The sequence below is a fragment of the Paramisgurnus dabryanus genome, chromosome 11, assembly GCF_030506205.2.
Source record: "Paramisgurnus dabryanus chromosome 11, PD_genome_1.1, whole genome shotgun sequence".
Lineage (NCBI taxonomy): Eukaryota > Metazoa > Chordata > Actinopteri > Cypriniformes > Cobitidae > Paramisgurnus > Paramisgurnus dabryanus.
Window position 1 is genome coordinate 16,485,070 of NC_133347.1, and position 26,282 is coordinate 16,511,351.

Here is a 26,282-nt window from a genome sequence, read left to right on the forward strand (position 1 = left end):
GCCCAGGGAGAAATTACAGTAGGCCTATCATTTAGAATTTATTGGGATGGTTTACCGGACAGGGATTATCTTAAAACAGACATGGTCTTAGTTTAATTAAGAAATATAACTAGTTTTACCAAACATGCCTTACTAAAACATTACTTGTGTGCATTTTGAGGCAAAACAAACGGCACTGATGTATTTTAAGATATGTCAGTGCAAGTTGTTTTCAGTTAAGACAGCTCTCATATTTATTTTAGTCTGACTAGTCTAATCCCTGTTCGGGAAACCGCCCCATAGTTAATTATAATTGGGAACTCTTTTGGCATTATTAGAACCACCCTAGATTTTAACCCCATGCAGACTTAAGCATTAGATTTCTACACTCTGCTTTAATGACATGAGTGTTTTTACTCATATAGACTCATGCAATAGGCAACTATGTGATGTTTTGAAACAGGAATCCGCGCGATGTTTATACACAGCAGCACTCGTGCAAGCTCTAGAGTCTTATCTGTAAACACGAGCTTGTGTATTCAGACACGCGCATCTCTCCAGACGCTAAAGGCGTCGTTATTGCTCTCATTAGAGGGAACTTGAGTACATTCAAAATATTTATATTTATCGATTCTACGTATTGTCTCTAATACCCAAAAAAAGTAGAATAAGGGATACGTTTGTTTAAACTCTTTATTTGGATAAAAATGATTGATGACTTTCACAGCATCTTTAGTTTAAAGTCTCCTTAACCCCTCTTTTACACATTTTCCGATTTTTATTGTGTTTGTGAGCTTGAACTCAAACGAGGATGCCGCGTGTGTAAATGAGTTCAGCAGGTGAAATGTGCGTCGCACGCGCCTAGACTGACCAAGGAACGGTACTCCGGCGCTCCGGTCTCATTGAACGCTACCCAATAAGAGCAGAGGGACGGCGGGCTGTCAACATTCCTATCACCCCTCTATCTCTCTCCCCCCGTCGCCCACCCCTTCGTTCTTCAGTTCGCACAGTTCATCGCTCCGGTTTATCTCGCGCAGTCTGCTATCAGCGCGAGGCGACTCCAATGGAAAAACGGAGAGGCGCGCGTTTCGCAGCTTTGGGGATGATATCTGTTCTAAACGCAAAACGTGTGAAGGAAACGTGGAAAAGTTGGCGCTGTCTCTGATCCTATTGCACCTAATCTTTAGACTTCATCTATTTCTCAAGAAGAGGTGAAAAAAGAAAAGAAGAGAACCTGCCGTCTGGCTTGGATTATTTCTGCTGTGGTTGCCAGCTCCCGAGGAATACTTTTATATGGCACACGCTTATATCCGGGCAGATACATGATATCCGTCCGTGCTTCGGAGCTCTGTGTTTCAGGCATCCCAACTTTAGCAGGTTACCTTAACCTATTACACCCAGTTAACACAAAACAGAGTATTTTCTCATCCCTGCTGGGCGATGGGTCCAACTATGTTTGGCTTCAGTAAAGCTCTTGGGTCGCCCCGGATTCTTAACAGATCTGCCGCTGTTCCCAAAGGCTCAGGATTAGGACATAATATCAAAAACGGTACATCTTCACAATACAGTCCCCGCGCGTCCTCGCGGTTATGCTGCGCGCTTACATTCATCTTGCTCATCCTCACGCCGCGTGTGGATTCGTCCTGGTGGTAAGTAGAGTCCAGCATCTCTGTGGTTTTTAATATTGTTTCAGGTGTTGTTTAATGTTGTTTTGGGTGTTTAAAATATACTGGGCGCATTTAAATAGTATTTATAAAGTTTTTTTTTTGTTTCTGTTCAATTTTACTTAATGTAAGTAAGGTGTAGATGTTTTGAAAGCATAAATTAGTTGATAAGAAATTGCGTTTTAAAAACATTGAACACTGTTTTATATAATGTCTGATTTTCTGGTAATTTAAAGTTGATGAAGTGGGCAGTTAGAGAAGGCAGAGGACACATAGTGCGCGCGCAGGAACGTACAAGGGTGTACAAGCAATATTCACCGCTCTCACGACCAAGAAATTGGCCTTTAAAACGCAATTATTTTACAAGCACACAAAACACACTCCTCGTACCAAAAGAAATCATTTCTAAAAGCGCACGAGTCTTGGGGTTTTCCCCAGCGCCTGTGCGTATGGTAACAGGCAGGGCACATCATTATATCAGAGTTATGGCTTTGGTTTTCATGGTGTGCTTGAGGTGTTGAGCCAGCCAATAATAAAGAAATACATTAAATAACCGCAATATGTGCCGTGCCTCTCTCAATATGTAACCACCCAGCACACACCCTTATGCCTGCTGACTATGTACAATAAGGTTGAACACTAATTTCTAAGCCATGCTTATTGCTCACATACAGTTTGGGTCTGTATGTTTTTTTTGTGTGCATGTAAAAGTACAGTTTATGTGCATGTGTAAGATACTTTTTGTATGAATCAGACAAAGAATAAGACACAGCTTACTCTTTTGTCTTATGATTTTGCTCATATTAATAATCAGACACATTGGGTTGCATATGTGTTAAAGGTAGATGGGTGGATGGATGGATAGATAGATATATAGATAGATAGAAGGGAGCAAGTCCTTGCAGTATCAGGGTGTACTGTATTAAGTCACACTGACATTTCCAATATGAGCCACTCACCACAGAGTCTCTCTCGCTTCTTCATTCTCTCTCTGATCTGGTCATCCATCATTTTAAGCAGACAGAGCAGGAATCCTCTTAAGCTACTGGGCGGCCTGTTAGTGTCTCATAATAGTGAACTTATTTCACAGGCACACAGTTAAAGTCAGACGTAAGACAGCCACAGACTTCCACACAGGGAAGTGTGGTCATGATGTTAACTTCAATAATCTTGACCAGTACATTTTTGCACACAGCCCAACCAATTCAAATACCATGTAACAAATGTGGAGAAAGAGAGAGGCATTGTGGCATAAATGTATCCAAAATGAAGCAAATCACCTGTTCCCTATTCAAAATGAACCGCAGACCTTTGGAGCTTTAGGACCCTGCCCAGACAGCAGTAGTCTCTGGGGCGGATCCGGGCCGAAGTCTGCAGATCTGGTGCAGATCCGGCCTGGAGTCTACTGGTGCCAGGGTTTGATTGAGAGTCTCTACCTTGACACTGAGTTTGTTCTTCCATCATAAAGGTCTAAAAACTGTTTTCTTCACAGACTGTTTAGCTACTTTTCTGTGTAATCTTTATAAGGGGGGTGATTAGACCAACGCTGGTAAAAATGTAAAGATGGGCAGATGTAGGGGGAAGAAATAGGCATTGGGGGCTATTGACTCACCTCCTGGGTAACAGAAGTGACAGATTACTACAATCATACATTCTTTACCCAGTCAAGCCTAACTACAGGCACACACGCAAGCACAGAAAATGAACAGACACTTAGTGTAAATGAGAGCAGATTTTACTGTGCTTTTACAGCATGTCGTTGTGGTCCTGCGGATAATGATTTACTGCTGCTGGTAAAGTCAACCTGAAAACCACCAGCGTGTGTGAGACTAGCCTGGTGTGTGTGTATCCAGATCTCTAACTGTTGAAAGCAAAGTGTGGGTTGATAAAGGCCTGTAATCACAATCAAATGGGAAACTGGAGTTAGGGAAACCCATAATTCAACCACAACAAAAAAAGATTTTTAGAAGACAAATATTGTTAGAAGCTTCCACTTTTCGTTAGAAATGCAAATATTTTCAAATATAAAATAAACATAGAATTCGGTCCTCCCTCGGTCTGGCGTGATGGAGTGTGTGTTTGTGCGACAAGGCTTGCTGGGATACTGTTCGTGTGTGGAAGAGTGTGTTTGTGTGTGTGAGAGAGAGAGAGGGATTTTATGCCAGTCTCTGTTAACATGGGTGTTTTAGAAACAGTAAACAAATGTTGGACAGTGATTGAACGGAGGAGCCAAAACAGGAGTGGAAACTCACAGAGAGTTAAAGAGAGAGAGGACAAAGTAATAATCCAAAAATGCACTTCATTAAATTCCATTTCTCATGGGTTCCACAGAACCAACACACCAAACCAGCGTGAAGTTTTCAGCACATACACCTAAATAACACTTTACGCCTTTTCAAACTCCTCAGTCTCATTGAGCAAAGATGAGATCTCCAAAAACACACGTTTGACCCGAGAATGCACTGTTATCACCGCAGGCTCACAAGTCTGTTGATGTTTCCTGCTTATTATGCAAGCGTCTTTAAATAGCGCAGAATCATAACTATAATTGATTCCTCCAAAGGCTGGCTTGTGAATGTCTGTTTATATATGATGTCTGTTTTCCAAACTTCCCTTTCTAAATCCAGTAATGACTGGTGAGATTCTGGAAATGATCAAACTCAGTCATCAGAGCTTCAGGGATCAGACAATCCATAATCACCGAATGTTTACTTAAGACTCACTGAATCAGCGCTTTCAGAAAAATGCGCTTTCGGAATAGAAACCGGCAAGTGTAATTGTTTGGGGGAATTCAGATTTTAAGCTTGCGTGTTTGCGTGTTTCAGGTACATCGGTGCCCTCGGGGCCCGTGTAATCTGTGACAATATACCTGGGCTGGTGAATAAACAGAGACAGCTGTGTCAAAAGCATCCAGACATCATGCAGTCCATTGGGGGCGGAGCTAAGGAGTGGATCCGAGAGTGCCAGCATCAGTTCCGTCATCATCGCTGGAACTGCAGCGCACTGGACAGGGATCATACTGTTTTCGGGAGGGTCATGCAGCGCAGTGAGTAATAGACATGTGTGAGTGTGTGTCAGAGAATGAATGGGAGAACCACGGGGTCATTGGTATATGAATATGTTTGTAGAATTGTTATGTAGAATAAGTAAAAAAATAGCGGTACATTTTTTTTTATCAATTGTGAGTTAGCAATAAAAAATGAAAATTAAATGATAAATGTGCACTACAATATAAACAAAAATCTAAATATTTTACATATTGGTATATTAGCTTCTATATGTCAATTCAATGCTGTGGATGATTGATTGAATAATTTATGACACTTGACTAAATATAAATGACTGTTGCATTCAGTAACTGCTGAATGCAAAAACTAATTTTTAACTCACTTCATTGATAGCAAGAGCAAAAAATTACTGTGTTGTGCCTTTGACAAAAAAAAATGTTTGAACTTGAACTTTATCTAAATCTAATTTTGTTTGCATAATTGTTTTTTATTAAATGATTAGTCCATTTTCTCAAAAAAGCAGTTAATTTACCAGATACCAGATCATTTACTCACCACCATGTCATCCAAAATGTTGATGTCTTTCTTTTTTCAGTCGAGAAGAAATTATGTTTTTTTGAGGAAAACATTCCAGGATTTTTCTAATTTTAATGGACCCCAACACAAAAGAGTTTTAATGCAGATTAAAATTGCAGTTTCAACAGAGTTTCAAAGGACTCTAAACGATCCCAAACGAGGCATAAGGGTCTTATCTAGTGAAACGATTGTCATTTTTGACAAGAAAAATAAAAAAAATGCATAATTGCGTAGTGACGTAGAACAGTTATGTGTTACATATATGAAACACACATTTGCGGACCATTTTTAACAATAAACTGACACAAAGACATTAATTAGTATCATTTCACATACATCAATGTCGGAACGGTCCTCTTTCTCCACACTTGTAAACACTGGGGCGTAGTTTCGCATACAACATCCGTGACCTCTTGACGTGATGGCGTATTACGTGAGGTCGCGCTGGCGCATCACAGGAGCGGAGATAGACGAGAAGTTGTGGTTTAAAAGTGCATATTTTTTAATTTTCGTGTAAAAAAATGACAATCGTTTGCTAGATAAGACCCTTATGCCTCGTTTGAAATCGTTTCCTTTGAAACTCCGTTGAATAAAACTGTTAAGTGTTGAGTTAAGTATTAAGTGTTGGGGTCCATTAAAGTCTATTAAAATGAGAAAAATCCTGGAATGTTTTCCTCAAAAAACATAATTTTTTCTCGACTGAACAAAAAAAGACATCAACATTTTGGATGACATGGTGGTGAGTAAATTATCTGGATTTTTTTTTTTTTTTAAGAAAATAGATTAATCTTTTAATAGTGGTGCATTTTCATCATGGTACATGAAACTAAAAGAAAAAGCAAATAAAAAATATAAATGTTTTTATATGATTTACAAAAACAAATAATTACTGTTTGTGTACTGAAATCTGGATTTTTGTGAAAAAAAGTACAACACAATGCACAAGATCTTATCTCAGTCTTTTTATTTATTATCTGTATGTACAGTATTTCTCTCTGTGATCTCCTCTGCCAAATTCACATGCACATTTCATCTACTGAACACTAAAACCAGTATTTACACAGCACATTTACACCAGTTTTAAGATGCTTTTTGGTTGATCGGATCAAAAGTGGATGAGAGAGACGCATTTCCATCGCTTCTGTCCTGATTTCTTTGAAGGCATTGTCTGTGGGCGAGTCCCTCTGCTTTTGTTTTAACGCGAGCGGGAGAACTTGAGCACTAATATTATGTCAGCGTACGGCTGTTTGGGTTGTTATTAAACAGGTTGCACAATCTTTTGTACATGTATATGTAAGGGCTTTCTCAGAGATTTCAGAGCAATTAAGCTTGCGCAACTTTCACAGGTTTCACAGAAATGAAAAAGACAGAGAGAAACAACTTTGGTTTTATTGGTGCTAGTCTAGTGACAATGGTGAACACTGTGGGTTCGTGCTAGAAGTCAGGACCGATGGAAAAAAATTAGGCAGAGAGTAGGCAGTCTTTTCTGGCTGTTTGAACACATGCCCGTCTACACCACAAAAGCAATCCGGTCGAATGCTTGAATGTGGTCGAAAGGGGACGAGCTCAAAACATTTTACACCCCATTTAAACCTGTATTTAGCGTCGTCCACTTTTGATCAACCAAAACGCATCTTAATACCGTAAGCAGCACATTCAATCGGCATACTGCTTTGCCGCCACACATCATTTAGAATCCCTTAGACAAATCCAACCACATTCACAGGAATCACTGACCAGGTGTGATAAACAGATAAAATCCCACACGCTCACTTGATCCTACCCGGGGGACAATCAATGGAGAACTCTAAAGTTGAACTTGTTCGCTATAAATGTGCTATCTGTCTGGCTTTCATACAAACCTCCAAGACCCCTGTGTGACTGCAAATATCACCCTCCAGCATTCCCTTCACTTCTTTACCACATAAACAGGCATAGAGGATGTAAATGTTTGGAGAGATGATTCTGGCAGCCAGACAAACTCTCGCAGCAATCTGCGTATTCAGTTTATGAAATGAATCAGAGTTGGAACGGTTGCCAAGAGAAGATTCTCTTATAAACAACAACTGCTATTACAAAAATCTATTTTTCTTTAGCTTTGTGAATGATGATGTGATGAAATCTCTATGAAAATCAAGAGTTTTGTTGTTTAGTCTACATCTGTTTTGAGATCATTCAAATGTTAAAGACTTAAAAAAATTTACATAGTTAGCTTAAAATAACTAGCAGATTTTTACATGTTCTGCAAAAACAGACTTTTCTGTGGTCATGGGCATATCAACATTTTTCAAATGCTGTCTAGAATAAAATTATTCTACCTTTACCAGCATTCCGTGTTATCACAATAGCATAGCATGGTTTACAGCAAATGCTTTTGTTTATTATTTTTGTTGCTTTATATGGGACATATCATGAAAATCTTAAATATATTGCGATGTTTAAGTGGTATAATTGGGTCCCCAGTGCTTCTATCAACCTAGAAAATGTGAAAAAGAACAACTCGGTAACTTAGTTTTGGTAAACCATTCTCTGCAAGCATGTGAAATTTGGCTCTCCTTGTGATGTCAGAAGGGGATAATACCGGCCCTTATTCTGCACTATCCAACCACAGCACTGACATTTAACGCAGAGATCAGCTCATGTGCATTTAAAAGGACACACCCAAAACACCAAATTTTTTCTCACACCTACAAAGTGGCATTTTTAACATGTTATAATAAATTATCTGTAGGGTATATTGAGCTAAAACTTCATATACGTACTCTGGGGACACCAAAGATTTATTTTACATCTTAAAAAAGTCTTGTGAAATGTCCCCTTTAAAACAGTGGTCTCCAACATGGTTCAAGGGTCTGTGAGTTGCCCGCCAAAGCACATTCTATTAATAGCCTCAATTTTATTTATGACATTTTTATGTCAGCTTGGCTTCTTTTATGTATGTTAACATTTTAAACAATGATAAAACATATTAACAAGTAGAAGAAAAGAAAATCAAGTAAAAGAAAATTGGTAGACTATATAAAAATGTAGCCCTCCTGATTGTTTATCCATTGTGGTAGCCCTTGCTCACAAAAAGTTTCGAGATTGCTGCTTTAAAACAATAAAACATGTAAAACGTGCTATACACTGTAAGAAAAAAAATGCTACAAAAGCTGTCACTGTTACGGTACCCTTTAAAAAACAAATATGCACCTTTGAGGTACTAATATGCACCCTTTAGATACAAAGGTGCACTTTTTAAAAGAGTATCACCCCAGCTTTTGTACCTTATACAAGCAAGTGTAAACTAAATCCAAAAGGTTAAAATTTCTAATTAAATACAAACAGTCCAAACACTAAAAGACATACAGTACACTGAAAAAAAATCCATGGTTGCACATAATTGAATTGATTTTTTTTTAAAGTTTTTAAAATAATTTTTATATAAAAAATATTGGACCTATGTAAATTAATTATGTTCCAGTTCAACATGACTGAATCCAGATTTTTTTATGAAATTAATTTTAATTTTGAGAATACCTAATTTACTCATGTGCAACCGATGTCCAGAATATTTTTTTCCGTGTACTCGATCGAAGAACTGTGAAATAGCAGCCAACTCTCATACCTTTACCATGATTCACATTTTGTATTGTTTTTACATTTATAATGATGCAAACACTAATCAAGTCCAGAGAGGACAGAAGGGTTAGTAATAGACAGTTAATCTATCAGACAGCTAACATTCAAACATTTTATTCTAGCACAGAATGGCCAACCCTGGAGGGATTAGGCCTGTACTAACATTTAAACCAAACACTCACTGGGGCTGGACACACCCCTGCAGACAGGTCATTGGCAAAAGTGATGTTCTGAATTATGTGGTTCTCTGATGCAGATGGTGTGATGAAGTGTCTTCCAGTGTGCTATTAAGGATCTGAGTCTGTTTGTTCTGGCTTCATGAATGTGCAGGCAGTCGAGAGGCGGCGTTCGTGTATGCAATCTCCTCTGCAGGAGTGGTTTTTGCCATCACCCGCGCATGCAGTCAGGGGGAGCTGAAGACATGCAATTGTGACCCGCACAAGCGTGGGAAAGACAAGGACGAGCGAGGAGAATTTGACTGGGGTGGATGCAGTGATAACATCAATTATGGCATAAAGTTTGCGAAAGCCTTTGTGGATGCCAAAGAGCGGACGGTGAAGGATGCACGTGCACTCATGAACCTTCACAACAACCGCTGTGGGAGAATGGTGAGATTATAGGCTAATGAATGATAGTCACCTTTAAGATGTAAATCTGATTGTGATCACTCCAAACCTACATTTATGGACGTGGCAGATGCTTTTAGCCCATTACAGCTATATATTTTGAACACTGGTGTTGCTTGCACTGTGCCCTACCAGGAAAACTATATGTTATATATTCTGACATATAAATAATTATGCTTTAGTGAAACTCTGTTTATCAATCTCTGTTAATAATCTATAATACTAGGAGCTCTTACTGTTTCTCTGTCATACTCTTTCACAGGCAGTAAAGCGCTTTCTGAAGCTGGAGTGTAAATGTCATGGAGTCAGTGGTTCATGCACTCTGAGAACCTGCTGGTTGGCAATGTCGGATTTCCGTAAAACAGGAGATTATCTCCGTAAGAAATACAATGGCGCCATCGAGGTCACCATGAACCAAGATGGAACAGGATTCACAGTAGCTAATAAAGACTTCAGGAAAGCCACCAAAAATGACCTGGTGTACTTCGAGAACTCCCCTGATTATTGTCTCATGGACAAAGCTGCGGGTAAGAAAGAAAAAATAATACATGTATGTTAGCGTATGCAGACTCATTTAAAATATTTAGGGACGGTTTCCTGGGCAGGGTTTAGATTAAAGGAATAGTCTACTCATTTTCAATATTAAAATATGTTATTAGCTTAACTAAGAAGAGTTGATACATCCCTCTATCATCTGTGTGCGTGCACGTAAGCGCTGGGTGCGCTGCGACACTTCGATAGCATTTAGCTTAGCCCCATTCATTCAATGGTACCACTCAGAGATAAAGTTAGAAGTGACCAAACACATCAACGTTTTTCCTATTTAAGACGAGTAGTTATACGAGCAAGTTTGGTGGTACAAAATAAAATGTATCGCTTTTCTAAGCGGATTTTAAGGAGGAACTATATTGTATGGCGGAACAGCACTTTTGGGAGTTCTTCAACTTGGCTCAGTAACACCCTCCCTCTCCAATTATGAGAGGGAGAAGGGGAGCAGATTTTTCAGGCGAGTTGAAGTACTCCCAAAAGTGCTATTCCGCAATACAATATAGTTCCTCTTTTAAATCCGCTTAGAAAAGCGCTATGTTTTATTTTGTACCACCAAACTTGCTCGTATAACTACTCGTCTTAAATAGGAAAAACGTTGATGTGTTTGGTCACTTCTAACTTTATCTCTGAGTGGTACCATTGAATGAATGGGGCTAAGCTAAATGCGATCGAAGTGTCGCAACGCGCCCCAGCGCTTACGTGCACGCACTACGATGATAAAGGGATGTATCAACTCTTCTTAGTTAAGGTAATAACATATTTTAATATTGAAAATTAGTAGACTATTCCTTTAAGGCAGGACTAGTCTTTAGTTAAATATAAACCTAAAAAAAGTTCTCACAAAAACTTTACTGGTGTGCATCCTGAGACAAAACAATAGCACTGATATATTTTAAAGGGGACATATCATGAAAATCTGACTTTTTCCATGTTTATGTGCTATAATTGGGTCCCCAGTGTTTGTATCAACTTAGAAAATATGAAAAAGAACAACCCAGTTACTTAGTTTTGGTCTCTGCAAGCATGTGAAAAATAGGTCATTGAAATCTGGCTCCCCTTGTGATGTCAGAAGAGGATAATACCACCCCTTAAACTGCACTATCCAACCACAGCACTTCAATTTAGTGCAGAGATCAGCTCATTTGCATTTAAAAGGACACACCCAAAAACTACACATTTTTGCAATTTTAAAACATTATTATAAATTATCTATATGGTATTTTGAGCTAAAACTTCACATACGTACTCTGGGGACACCAAAGACTTATTTTAAATCTTAAAAAAGTTGTGAAATGTCCCATGCGAAAATGGTTTAAAAAACGGAAAAACAATTGAGTAACCAATACGTGAAACTGACATGGAAAAGAAAGTCCGTGGTACAGACACGGAAAAATGCGGAGATCCGTGACAATGACATGGATAAATGAGCAAAATATTTCCGTGACTATACACGAAAGTTTGTGAGATCATGTTGCTAAAAATTTACCCTTTTTTGGAGCTTTGGTGTCTCGACATTACAATTAGGTTTAAATTCAGTTTAAAATTTTATTTAAAATGTTATTATTGCAATGACATAATTAATGGTAGTTTCCTTTTAAATAGTAACAAATATTAAATCAGTTAAAGTTCATTAAGTTTTCTTAAAAATAAAATCAAAGTTAGATATTTAACAGAAGACTGAAAATACTTACGATTTAAGGTAATAAATCTGTGTGTCAGATTAGTGTTAGTAAGCCTTAAAGGATTACTCCACTTTTATAAGAATATCTCCTGATAATTTACCCACCCCATGTCATCCAAGATGTTTATGTCTTTCTCTCTTCAGTGGAAAAGAAATTACGTTTTTTGAGGAAAACATTTCAGGATTTTTCTCTGTATAGTGGACTTCAGTTGAGCCTAACAGTTTGAATGTCCAAATTGCAGCATCAAAGGGCTCTAAACAATCCCAATCGAGGCATAAGGTCTTATCTAGCAAAACAATTGTCTTTTTCACCCCCCAAAAAGTACTATTTAACCACATTTTTTTTCTTGCATTAGCCCTGGTATGCGCGTTGTCAACCTTCCGTATTACATTATCGTCAAAAAGTCAAGTATGACGTATGCAAAAATTCCTACTCCAGTGGTTACAAGTGTGGAGAAAGAGGACCGTTTAGAAGTTGTTGTATGTGGAATAATGTCAGTTGGTTGTTTAAAATGCTCCATATGTGTGCGTTTCGCATACTCCACTATACAGAGAAAAATCCTGGAATGTTTTCTTAAAAAAAAAAACTTAAAAAAATTCGACTGAAGAGAGAAAGACATAAACATCTTGGATGACATGGGCATGAGTAAATTATCAGGAAATGTTCTTATAAAAGTGGAGTAATCCTTCAAGAGATGTCCTCCATGCATGTATACAGTTATAAATACTGAAATGAACACAACTATACCGGTGACTCATATGAAGACATTAACTCTGCTGCTGACTCGCTCAGTATCAATGCAAGAGCATAAGTGTCAAGAGGATGAGAGATCAATGCATAAGTGTCAAACATATTTCTCAGAGTAAAAAAAATTGTAGATTATACAAAACATCAGAAAGCAGGAACTGCTCAGGCAAGGGCGTTGCTAGACATAAAGCTATACTAGGGCACATGCCCCCATCACTTTTCTTAAAAGCCTGCTGACTGCAGAAATTTGTGGCATAATGCTTGCTTAACCCACTATCCCTACACTGCAACAAGTACTGGTAAAGGTAAAAATGTATCCATTTAAAATACTGAGGTTATCAGCCATATAATGTAGTTACTGCCAACCAGTGTAAGCTCGAGACTGCTCATCCGAGTGACGCAAATTTAAAATAAGTGTTCGGAGTGTCATGTGTGTTGCTTGCGTTTTCAAAATATGTGTTTGTTGCATCATGTGAACCATGTGCATCACGTGTTTTGTCAAAATAAGTGCCTGCTGCACACGCGTCAAAACCGTTTAGGATAAAAGCGACGCTCACGTTCACAAAATACACGCAAGACACTCCCTTAACAGTAAACTCTGATTACTGTTAAGGTAAACTCTGGCAAACGCGAGCGTCTCTTTTATCATAAACCCTTTAGACGCATCTGCAGCAGGCACTAATTTTGAGAAGACACGTGATGCACACAGGATCTCTCGACGCGCAGAACACATATTTTGAAATTACGAACCACACACATGACGGGCTACATAAATGTAGTGACGAACTTCGCATCAAACGCCCTCGAAAAAAGAATTCAACTGTTTATGTAGTGTACAGTAGCCTACAGAACACAATGTGTTGCAACAATGCAATTCTATAGATATGTATAGATATGACATAGTTTGTTTATTAAGTCTTCCCTTCCTCAAACTCATCCTCTCTCCTTTCTGCATCTCTTTCCCTGCTTGAACCATAATGATCAAGATTATCAATATTATTTAGAAATTCACTTTAGTTTCGTCATGTTTTCATAGAGTACCTCAATCACGTAGAAGACTTCTGTGTGCAAGTCTACGTGGGCTGCCAGATCCGCTTAAGGAAACCAACCCAATGGTCATTAAAAACTAGACCTTAAGGACCATTTACATCCCAAATACCAACAACTAATGAGCGAAATCCATCTTTAACCCACTGAAAATATCAACTCGCAGAAACCGCAGTAGCCCAATTCGCAGACTTGGCAGTACAGAGGCGTGCGAAAATGGATTTCTGGGTCAGTTTTTGTGTTCTCGGGTAAAGTTTTTTGTAAAGTGATTATCAATGTAAATGGACACACTCAATTAAAGTAAATTGTTAAAATAGTAGGAAAAAGAAATAGTCAGTGGGCCCCATCTTTAAAGTCGACTACTCCTTTAAACTTGAGATTTATACTGGGGCACAGCAGATTTACACTGGAGCACGTGCCCCAGTAAAAGAGGTCTAGCGACGCACCTGTGCTCAGCTTGTCTTATGAATGAAAGGCAAAATTAATTTGTCTATCACAAAAGTCATCTATCACAGATCTCTCATAATGCTTGCTCACTCTCAGATCCAGTGTGATGGTAGTAAGCAATGTACATCTTTACACGACTGAAGGTGGGATTCAGTAACTGCCGAAAATTGACACCTGCCCAGCTCTTAACCTAATCATACAGTCCTTGAGGGTAAAGTGGCAAAAGAGGCTTTGACAGGGTCAGAAGAGGTGACAGTGGATTTTTTTTGGGCTTTGTTAATCCTCTGGGAAACACACACCTCTGTATGAGTCATCTGAAATACCTGCAAAAATCCAGTGTTTAAAGGTCCACTCCCCAACCCACAATAGCTAGTGCACCTAACCAGTATGCATAACATTGGGCCCTACAATATGTGCACTCAGTTATCCACCCAGTCTTGAATCAATAATGTAATGGTCACACATCACAGCAGGGTTTCTGTAGTTCAGCTGGTAGAGCACTGATCTAGCTGGCTAAGGTCATGGGTTCAATCTCAGGGAGTGCACCAACTGATAAAATGTGTGTCTTATGGGTTATCTTGAAAAAAGCCAAATGTAAACGAGCAGAAATTATCTGAACATTATGCTGCTAATTGAATTATTCCCATTATACTACACAGATGGATCTGAATAAGCTATGGTCAAACAGAATACTCTAAATCAACACAGCCATACATTTACATTCATGCATTGGACATTCAGGCTTTTATCCAAAGCAACCAACAGTCCATTCGGTCTGTACATTTTATTTAATTTGTATGTGTGTGATCGACAGGAACAAAAATATAAAGATTACATAGATTCTGATTGACAGTCTCGTTTCATGCGTAAGACAAAATTTGAAACCGGAAACTTAGCATGTCATGCATTACTTTGGTATTCTAGATGAGTACTGCGGTATTCTGATACAGCTCATACATCACTTTGATGGTTCGAGTGTTTGTTTGGTTTGTGTTTGGGTCAGACAGACAGTTTACAGCTCAGTGATTTTAGTGGGTCAATGCGCTTACCCCCCAACCACCACCATCACAACCCTGCTGGAATTTGCACCCCAAGGATACAACAGGCTCATTTTTCAAATCCTGTTCTTTCAAAGCTGCCAGCACAACCATCACTCTGGTTCTCATGGCCGGAGGGCAAGTAGAGATTACAACACCGAGACCCCAACTGTCCGCTGTGTGTTTAACCTTACGAAACAACAACAGACATACAAACTTGATAACCCGTTTATTTATAATCTTCCCCAAACTTTGCATAACGAGGTTGTTTGCAAGTATCTGCATCTGTTTGAACCATCTTGGTTTTTTGTAGTATTTTTTCTTGCATTTAAATGGACACTCCACTTTTTTTGAAAATATGCTAATTTCCAGCTCCCCTAGAGATAAACATTTGATATTTACCATTTTGGAATCCATTCAGCTGATCTCTGGGTTTTGGAGTGTGATGCTAATGGTCTAATCAGATTGAATGGATTATGCTAAGATATGCTAAAAGTGGTACAGCCAGGCTCTGAGATCGGCTGAATGGATTCCAAAACGGTAAAAATCTAATGTTTAACTCTGGGGGAGCTGGAAAATGAGCATATTTTCAAAAAAAGTGGAGTGTCCCTTTAATATCAATAGGGTTTTTTATTGTTAAATATCATTGTGTAGTTTAAGACATGAACCAAATAACAATATTACAAACTTTGATTTAAAGTATTTGAAATATTAGAGTAAAATTATTTGATCTTTATACCACGGGGCTGTTGAATGCTGTATTCTGATTTGCTGAGAAATGTTCCGTGGGCATGCATTAATTTCTGATAACCGCACACCTAACTTGTCAAATGTCTTAAAAATAGGCACCAGAGCAATATTTTTGGTAACCGTGGTAAAAGAGGAATAATTGACTCCGGTCCATTTGAAAATAATGCACACCCGCTTTGCGTCGTGCCGCATTGCACCTTGGGTGTGCATTATTTTCTTATAATTCAATGGCCCATCGTCAATTATTCCTTACTTAACTAATCTGATTCTAATCTGTGGTTAAATGGTAGTTTTAAAAGATTATGCAGGCTTCAACAAAAAAATAATTGATTTACAACATTAAAGCTCATTTTAAAACAGTTTGTACATAATCTTTTATAATTTAGTAAAATGAATAGCATTTTACTTTTCAGAATCCGTGCTATTAATAGTGTAGTGTTTTTTAAGCGGCATCTAGGGGTTAGACAGCGAATTGCAACCAACCTCACTTTCAAAACGCAATGAAAAGTTACGGTTACTGCCACAAGACAAAAATGCCATCGTCTGAGACAGCGTATAGGGACAAAATGCGCTCTATAGATCAGTTTGTCAATTTTTGGCTACTGTAGAAACATGACAGTGACTTCCATGAAAGTAGACCCGTGGTGTATGTAGATAAAAACGGCTTATTCTGAGGTAATAAAACAATACAGTTCATTATGTAAGGTCTTTATACACCACTGATAATATACATATGCATATTATATTGCATTTCTGTCAAGAGATCCTTGTATAAGTCCCACATTGCACCTTTAACTCTTTCCCCGCCAGCGGGTTTTTTTAAAAACTTGCCAGCCAGTGCCGGCATTTTTCATGATTTTAACAAAAGTTTAATGCTTTTCAGAAAATGTTCTTCTTTAAATATATAAACATACAATATATCAAGTGAAATAACAGATCCTCTGCTTTAAAAAAAAAATTTTCATCCTACCTTCATTAGTTCTTTTTATCACCTCTCAAATATGGGTAGGTTTCTTCAAAAACAACAAATTTTGAGCAAAAAGCTGAGATAATTAAATTTTTCGAAGGACTTTTTATAGAGATCAGATGCAGAGCGATCTTTAAAACATACACAGAGTTCTTTCTCTTTCACGTGAGGCGTTACTTCCGGGTTGTATAAGTTGCGGAAGTGGATAATAGCGGTATTGCGGAAATTCTCATCATTGGCGGGGAAGCGCTTTCTCTTAATTGACAAGATAACTCATCAATGGCGGAGAAAGAGTTAAAGGCATAAAATTATATATAGAGGTTTTTTGTCATTATAATTGTTTCTTCCTCCATTTCAGGTTCATTGGGTACCGCCGGGCGAGTTTGTAACAAGACGTCCCGGGGGACCGACAGCTGTGAGGTCATGTGTTGTGGGCGGGGCTATGACACCACACGTGTAAAACGCATCACCAAGTGTGAGTGTAAGTTTAAGTGGTGTTGCGCCGTAGAGTGCAAAGACTGTGAGGAGGCCGTCGACATCCACACCTGCAAAGCCCCTAAACGTGCCGAATGGCTGGACCAGACCTGAGACACGCCCACTTCCTCCCAATCCTCAGGATTTTGTCCACGGCATTCTGGGATATGAAGTCCATCCCTTTGCGATTTTCCTCCCCCAATCCCTTTTTTCGTTGCATGGCTTTATTTGAACTGTTTTTGTGAAAGCACTACAAATGAAATCTATTTCTCATGAGCGCCTTGCACATTATGGCGAAATGGCAGATTTGTCTTTCTCTCTTACTCTCTATTTGTTGTTTTGAATTGACAAGAGGACGGTAAAGGTTCGAGAACAACCTGCGGTGTAACTTGTTGGCGTATATATTTTGTGTTTTGTTGTGAGGGTTTTGTGTTGTTTTGTGACGAAAGGTGTGCTGCTTTTAAAAGAATATTTTAAAGTGACTCTGAGCCTATCAGATATTATCATGGCTAATAGTTAAATATTCAACACATGTTATTGAAAACACGACTGTGTACTAAACATACATTCACATGTCCATACTGGATGATATTTTACTTTGACTCACATCGGTATTACAGAATGAATGAGGCTGTTCACATGGGCACGAGGACCGAATGTACGGCTGCTCTCTGTGGACTGCTCACTCCCCACAGAGCTCTCTAGAAGATATGGAGGATTTGCTAGAAATAATATTAATAATATAAATGAGCCTGCACTAAGGACATTAGCTAACAGTTGAGCAAAAAATGATATGTTATTATAAAACTCATCATTACATGTGTAATATGAACAGCTGTGACTGGTAGAGGTGTAAGCTCTCTTTGGCTCTCCTGTGCTTCTTAACGTTTTATTTTTTTTCAGCAGAAGTTCATATAAAGTCATCATTTATCAAAATACCTTCTTTTGTGTTCAACAGAATAAAGAAATTCATACAGGTTTTGAACAACACGAGGATAAGTAAATAATAACAGAATCTTTATTTTTGGGTGAACTATCCCTTTTACTTTGTTAATTAACAACTTAAAGGTATAGCGGAAGATTTTCCCAATTTTTTAAAAAAGAACCGCCCCTCCACTTTTAAAAAAATGCACATGCGCAACACTCTACCTGCTCCCGAGAGGGAATGCCTATAAACGTGTGCACGAGAGAGAGCATGCACGAGCCTAGTTCTTCTCTTCGCTCTGTTTACAAGTTGCTGCCGGCATGGCTCATTAATTGAGATATTTACCGTGTCTGTGCGGTTCGTGACTTGTGCCAGGGCTAGCATCGCTAATCATGGCTTGAACCAACTTTTTTAAATGGATTTCTCCAAATAGCATGCCAAACTTTACCTGTCGAGTAGAAACTTTGCGACTGGGGCATCAGCGGGAAGCCCAACCTGTGTGAAATATTCTCCCCAAAACCCTCTAGTCTTGTTTCATTCTTCAAAGTCATTTCTCTTCTTGTCATACAATTAGCAAACACTTTTTCTCTTGTAACCCTGAGACATTTTGAAAAAAATTGGATGGTTGAAAGTCACATACACCTGAAAGTGCCCATGTGCAGAAAGCAAACCTAGGGACGAGCAGATACTACGGCCTTACATAAACATATCACCAGAATGATTGACAACTGGGATGACCAATAGTCTAGATGATCCACCCGGAAAAAAGAAAATCTTTCGCTATACCTTTAATCATGCAAGCCAATTTAACCTACTTTTTAAAGTTTTGACTCATGATCAGTTGACATAACTTAGAAAAACAAGTTAAACTTAATTTTTTAAGTTAAATTAACAAAAATATATGTTGATATGATGTATATGGCTATCTTTCTTCATCTGAATGTAAACAAATAAATTGCCATCATATGGGGGTCAACATGGTAAAGCTCCAAAAAGCACATACATCCATACACATCCATTAAACCAAACGACTCCAGTAAGTTAATAAAATAGGAAAACTATACATTTGTGCTAGAAAACATCTTTATAGCAACATTCATCAGCATGGAAAATTCAATATGGCACCATGTCGATAACTTTAAATCTCATTGTGACAAAGTATGCATAATAGATGCATGTGCTTTTTAGAGCTCATCACTTTGACCCCCATATAGCAAGATAACTTTAAGACATTACATATGAATAAATTATTAAGTTTCTATAGTACTGCCCCTAAATCTAATCTATCCACATTATGTTTGAAGCAGGGTTGGCATTATCTTAAGCCAGATCTTAGATATAAGCACAGTTTAATAAAAGGCCCTTCCTTTCAAAAGGACCTGGCCAATGGCTGACCTGTCTATCTAATAATGAGCTGATTAGTTTAATTACAGGGCAAAGTGAGATGATGGCTTTGAAGGTCACAGTGGGGCTTGTGTCTGCTTGTGATTTCAGAAACTTCCAACGCTGCTTTGTTTTCTGCATGTTGTTTCCTTTTTTTTTTCTCAATGCAATTTACACTTTTTTTCTCTTAATACAACTATTATTTACTCTTCTATAATGTACAATTCATGTTTTCAGAAGATCTGCTTTTGACCAAACAGTAAGTGCCATGCTTAAATAATACTTCCAAAATGCTTTATTATTTAAGTCCATTGATGGGTAAAAAATAGATGAATCCAACTGTTGGGTTAAATTAACCAATACATTTATTATGGTTCATTTTAACCCAGCTGTTGTCAATATCTGACCAACTATGGATTGAAATAATCTAGTATTTTGGTGGTAGAACACATGGACCATAAAGTGAGCTAAGTCACACAAATAAAGCAAAATTGTCATTAGATTATAGCCATCGGCCAATCAATATTACACGAAATTACATTAATTTTAAAGGAATATAGCACAAACACACTTTCAAACTTGTTTCAAACAGTATACATTTGTGGTTTCAGACAATTTTAACTAAATTCGACTTAAGTGTCCAAATACTTGCAGATCACCAATGAAGTGACAAATCAGCAGTTTTTACCAAACTTTATGAATGGTAGGAAATATAGTGTCAAGAGTGTTTTGCAGGTTAAACCTCCCATGTGCTGTTTTTAATTTAAAATGTAAAAAGTTGGATTAATAAAAAAATTATGTCAGTTGGTAATCCCTAAAATAGATTTTTAAAGCTTAAAGTTTTTTCGGTTTCATCAATTGAAATAATTTTCAATCCAACTTTCACTTTTTACAGTGTAGCTTGCTGTTGTCTTGAGCTATCGCTATTCTCAAATGATGTTAAGTGACCTATTGATTTTTATTTGTTATATCACAATGTCTCCTATGGTAAATCCTCATACGTCTCAACCACTTCTAATATGTTCTATATCATTCAAGAATGTGTTAGGCCATATATACATCTACAGTACAGAGTCAAAGTTTAAACAAGCTCTTTATAGCTACCAGTTTGAATGCATGTCTAACTTTATTATACAGTATACACAGCTGTCGAGGAATGATGCAATTTATTGACTCACATAATAACGTTATAACTTTTTCAATAATGTGAAAGTACTGTTATCTGTCCAATAACCACTTCTTCCTGGGGACGTTCAGTATAGTTTAATCTCACGCAGATGTGCATAATAAGGATACAGAATGAATGACCTGTGAGCCATTATTACTAATTGTTAAAGTACAGCCGGTCTAACGGTGGCCCTAAACACACTTAATATAACCCTAGAGGGTCTGAGTGCTGATGGAGAGATACAGAAAGAGAGAGATTGAGTGAGATCAAAGTTGCCTGCAGCTACATGTCACCAGCAAATAAATAGGAAGCATGGTATCTGACTAATGCTTCTGATCTGGCCCCACTGCAGTGGGCCGTTTGAGACCGCCCTAATTCCACTGGTGGGTACGAGGGTGCCCGAAACTGATTAGGATCCAATACATAATGATTTATGAAAGCGGATTCAGGAAAGCTGTGTTACAACCATTTAGGGTTTGCGTTGGGAGTGTCAGATAGTTCTGAGAAGGGATGTTTATCGAGACTGAATACATGTCAAATGAGTTATCTCATCCAGCTCTCCACCATTCACTTTATCCATCTGATGAATGTCCTGTCACATGAAAAGAACATCATCTAATAAAACTGCACAGTGTGATTGAATTTAAAGTTGCACTCAGTAATCTTTTGTTTTGCTTTCAATGTTTTTTAGATCACCTAAAAATTATTTTGATTGTATTGTTGAAATGTGTAGTCAACCAATATGTATGTATTATTAAATAACACTATTCAATAACAGTGGGAACATCTCAAAATGTCTAGCATTTTTGGAGACCTAAATTTTTAATTAATCACATTTGCTCATTTCAAATGTCATTTCAACTCTACACTTTAACTTATCAGATTATGTTAAGCTATTTCAACTTGTTTTAATAAGTTACAGCTACTCATAGTCAAAATTTAAAATATTAAGTTGAAATGGCAGCTTAAAACAGTATTCATTTGACTTTATCTAATATATTTTATATGGTTCTCATGTTTTTAAAGTACTATTTTTTATGTTAAATGTTTTAAATAGGGTAAAAATCGCACAAAAGTTTTAGGCCCGGTTTCAAAGACAAGGCTAGTCACAGTCTAAAAATGCATGTTTGAGCTGACTTAAAGATGCACTGTATAACTTGTAGGAGGATCTTTTGACATATATGCAATAAAATATACACTGAAAAATTAAATTAAAGTTTTTATTACCTTGGAATGAGCCATTTTATCTATACACATCATAAGTCCTGTACATGGAAGTCATCATTTTGCACCGCCATACTTCTACAGTAGCCCTAAACAGATAAACTGCTCTACAGAGCATGTTTTGTCACTATGTTGTCTCAGACGATGACATGTTTGTCCTGTGGAAGCTACCGTAGCTTTTCTATGTGTTTCGAAATGGAGGGGTGAGCTGTTGGTTGCAATGCGCAATTTCACCACTAGATGCTGATAAAATCTACACACAGTACCTTTAACAGAAAACAACTTGTACTGACATTTTTAAAATGTCATATGTGCCATATGTCTCATTTTTCTAAATCACAATTGTAAAAAGTACTTATATAATCATTTAATAATTTAACTAGGCCTGCACTCTTAAAGGAAAACACCACAGTTTTTCAATATTTTACTATGTTCTTACCTCAACTTAGATGAATTAATACATACCTATCTTTTTTCAATGCGTGCACTTTTAATCTGTGTACAGCACTTCTTGAATGTGTTAGAATTAAGCCTAGCCCCATTCATTCCTATGGCTCCAAACAAAAGTTTTATTTTGTGCCACCATACTCTTTATAGGGAAAACATGGAAGTGGCTTCTAAATTCATCCCTGTTTGGAGCCATAGGAATAAATGGTGCTAGGCTAAATGCTAACACATTCAGGGGGCACTGTACAAAGGTTTAAAGTGCACACATTGAAAAAAATAGGTATGTATTAATTCATCTAAGTTTAGGTAAGAACATAGTAAAATATTGAAAAACAGTGGTGTTTTTCTTTAAAAAGAAAAGAAAAAACATTAGAGTGCACTGCTGGCTTAATCTAAACCTTGTCTGTGAAACTAGGCCTTGAGTAAAGAGTATTCGTGAAAGAGGGAAATGACAAGTCATTTTAATACACACATTAACTAAATGATGTTATACTGATGAGACTTTAAAGAGAGATGAAGGGAATGAGAAAGGAGGAATAAAGAGAGGTGTGGAAAGAGAAGAGAGCAGTGTTGGGTTTCTGAGTGGCCTGCCAGCCATTTTTATCAGCAAGCCAGATCTTAATCTGAGCAAAAAAGAACAGCCTTCTCAGACACACACATGCATTCATCTTCATTACGTCTTCTGTCACCTTGTGCTGCACGCTCCAGTGCATGTCGAGGTCTGAATGAGACCAAAAACCAGTCAGGAGGGTGTTAAAGATTCACACACATGCAGACACTTGTCATCAGATAAAAAGATTTCAGTGTCAGGGACCCCCACTATCAGTGACACTAACTCACCATTGCCTGCATGCCACCCAATTCATAATTTCATTCTTCCTTTCTTCTTATCCATCAGTGACATTTTGTCAGGCGAGGAAGTATATAGAGGTAGCTTTATGACTTCACCTGTGTTTATAAGAGTGCAGGGGAGTGCTGGAGATTGTGATAGCGAAGCCGAGTCCATTACACTATGGCATATAAAAAAGAAAAGCCCCCTGAGTCAACACCCAAGAATGCCTCCATCCTATCTACCCGGTAACTTCCAGCTCTGTATACCCCCACCTACCAAATGTTGTCTTTATATGTCTTCACTGCACTCACTGTTTGAGTATGATAGGAATTGGAATAAAGATAAACATCAGATAAAGTATTATCTAACATAATATTAACTTGAAACATTAAAAATAGCTAGTTTATCAGCAAATTAAAAGTTTGGTTCCAAACTTTTTGTCAAAACACATTTATTATTATGTTATCATGTTGTGTTTTTATTGTGCTACTTTAGTCATGAAGGCTTAAATCAAAACAAACCAACTGCAGTTTTAAATATTTTAAACATTTTGGCTATGTCATACCTTGGAGGTCTTGACCTTTTTAACTGTATCCAACTAAAATGATACAACATCATATTTTTATAGGATGATTAGTTCAGTTGATATTCATTTAAAAAAATAAAAAAACACTGTAATACAGAGTTTTGTTCCACTTTTGAAAAGCACGCACTGTTCAAACACTTCATCATGCTTTATTTTTATTTACACATTTTACAGGTCTACGAGTAATTTTAATCTGGTCCAGCCTAGCTCACGCCTAAAGTCAAAAGGGGACCGTGCCTTTGCAGTTGTTGGTCCTAGGCTTTGGAATAGCCTACCTCTCTCCTTGAGATCTCTATCCTCTGTATGTCAGTTTAAACATAAATTGAGGCTGTATCTTTTGGAGCGAGCATTTACCTAAATTTCATTTTATCTATGTCTTTTTTAACACTCTGAATGTTTTATGTATTGTATGGTATTTATCTTTTTTGCCTCATGCTTTGTGAAGCACAGTGGTCAACGTCCGTTGTGTTTACTGGTGCTATATAAATAAAGGAAAGAAAGAAAGAAAGACATTTTATAATAGTGAACTCATCAAAACTATAACACAAATGTAACTATTGGATTTATGTTGTGGCATCCAAAATAAATCCAAATTATGTAAATCGTGTGCAAGTCTCATCCTAGGAAGATTTTTAACAATACTAAAAGAATTATATATTTTGATATTTTTTAACAAGTAATCAGAAAAATACCTTTAAATATGAAGATGTTTAACTCCTTAAGTGTCACCCCACCCTTTTGAATCGGGCAACTGCCCATATGCCCCTCCTCGACTTGCTCTTGTGAGGTGGAAAAACATAAATCGTACTTTTACTTTGTTACACTGTGCGGCGTTCCTTCGTTACTGTATTTTAATTAATTATGAAATGTGTATTTTATTTTTAAATTGCCATCTCGTGTTAGGGCATTTGCGAATGAATGACTCGTTTGAAATGTATTGCAAATAAATGAGTCTTTTGAGTCGATTCTTTACAAAGCAAATGGGCAAAAAGTTTTTAATTGGTTTCAGAGTTTTACTTTTTTGTGTATATATATATTTTAATAAAGACCCTGTTATTCTCAGTTCTTCATATATGTAGCCGTGAGTTTTTTTTGAGGGGGTGCCCTTTTTTTAGCTCAGAGCAACTGCCCCTCAATATTCCTGTGTACATCCCTGTATGGAGGTGAAAATATTGTTATATTGTTGGTCACATTGTTATAGCAGTATACATTTATCTTGATAAATAAAAATTATTTTATAAATAAAATTATTTAAAAAATTATATTTCACAAAAGTAACAATGTAAACATGAAGCCATACTCTCCGGTAGTTGTGATCCAAATTTCAACATAAATTCACAAAAAATGAGGTTTGTGTCATACTTTTAGTGGTTTCACCAACAACGGCCACTAGGTGTCAACGGATTGCTGCATACTCTTGTCATAAATTAATAAATGACTGTCATTGCATTATTATGTCTAAAACTTTTTGAAATATCAAAATTACATTCTTAGAGCTTCCCAGTGATATAGTTTGTCATCATTTTTGTAGATTTATAATAATAATAGGATATAGTGTTGAATATATATAAAATTAATATGCATTCCTATATGAGGGGGGGGGGGGTCATGTAATAAAAAAACTCTCACTACATTATTTCTATCATCAGATGACCTTGACATATGAAAACTAGAGCTTTCCATTGATATATAGTTTATCAAGATTTTTTGGGTTCAGAGTAGGGGTTGAGTGTTTAAATATGTAAATACAAATTGGGCCTACATGTGGGCCCGTGACCTTTTAGAAACTGACTCTCACTACGTCATTTCCTTCCCAAAATGGTGATGATATGTGAAAACGACATTCTTATAGCTTTCAAATGATGTAAAGTTTGTCATGATTCGATAAGAATTCACATCCAAAACACTGAAATAAACGCAGACATCCCTATGGCGGGACAATGACATTTAGCAGGATATAAATGTTTTGAGGCACACTCTCTTCATAAAGAAATAAATTACTTTCCCTACCTAATTTATTTTATAAAACACTATGAAATGTTTATTCTAGAGGCTTAGACCTTTCCAACAATATATAGTTTGTCATGATAGATTCAAATTTACATCAAAAATATTAAAGTAAACTTAGTTGTCCCGTATATGGGATGGCGGCCATTATCAGGTTTAAGATCCTGAGAAACATTTTTCAAGTGTTTGGAAACTTTTTTGCAAGTAGTGTATACAGTACAATAAATGTGTATGTTATATATAATCTGATTTTATATCTATTAGTGCTGACTTTGCTACTTGGCTCGAGGGTCCCAGGGTCAAATGCATGAGATTCCAGCTATCAGAAAGGTATGAGTATGCAAGAGCGAGACAGAGAGCAGACAGATTTGAGGCGGATAATTCAGGTGCCTTTGAAGTTGCTTAGTGAATGTGAGTTAACATGTTCTGATGCTCTCTCAACACACTTCACAAAATTTGGGTCCGGGGATTATGGGGTCAGGGTCAAAATAAACAGGCACACACTCAAATACCATCCTTCCCGTTTAGTTGGTTGA

General features: G+C 37.3%; 1 protein-coding gene across 1 annotated transcript; it reads left to right on the top strand.

The window, feature by feature from the left end:
* Window positions 1–631: 631 nt before the first annotated feature.
* wnt2bb (wingless-type MMTV integration site family, member 2Bb) lies at window positions 632–21,844 on the top strand. The gene is made up of 5 exons (XM_065247144.2): window positions 632–1,628; window positions 4,469–4,689; window positions 9,179–9,456; window positions 9,737–10,001; window positions 17,059–21,844. Exons 1-5 carry the CDS (start codon window positions 1,420–1,422, stop codon window positions 17,286–17,288), a joined length of 1,203 nt encoding a protein of 400 aa, XP_065103216.1. The 5' UTR covers window positions 632–1,419; the 3' UTR covers window positions 17,289–21,844.
* The last annotated feature ends 4,438 nt before the right edge of the window (window positions 21,845–26,282 follow it).

Coding starts and splice junctions, on each gene's coding strand:
- wnt2bb (XM_065247144.2), top strand. CDS start 1,420: ATGGGTCCAACTATGTTTGGCTTCAGTAAAGCTCTTGGGTCGCCCCGG. Junction 4,690..9,178: donor CGGGAGGGTCATGCAGCGCA/GTGAGTAATAGA, acceptor ATGAATGTGCAG/GCAGTCGAGAGGCGGCGTTC. Junction 10,002..17,058: donor TCTCATGGACAAAGCTGCGG/GTAAGAAAGAAA, acceptor CCTCCATTTCAG/GTTCATTGGGTACCGCCGGG.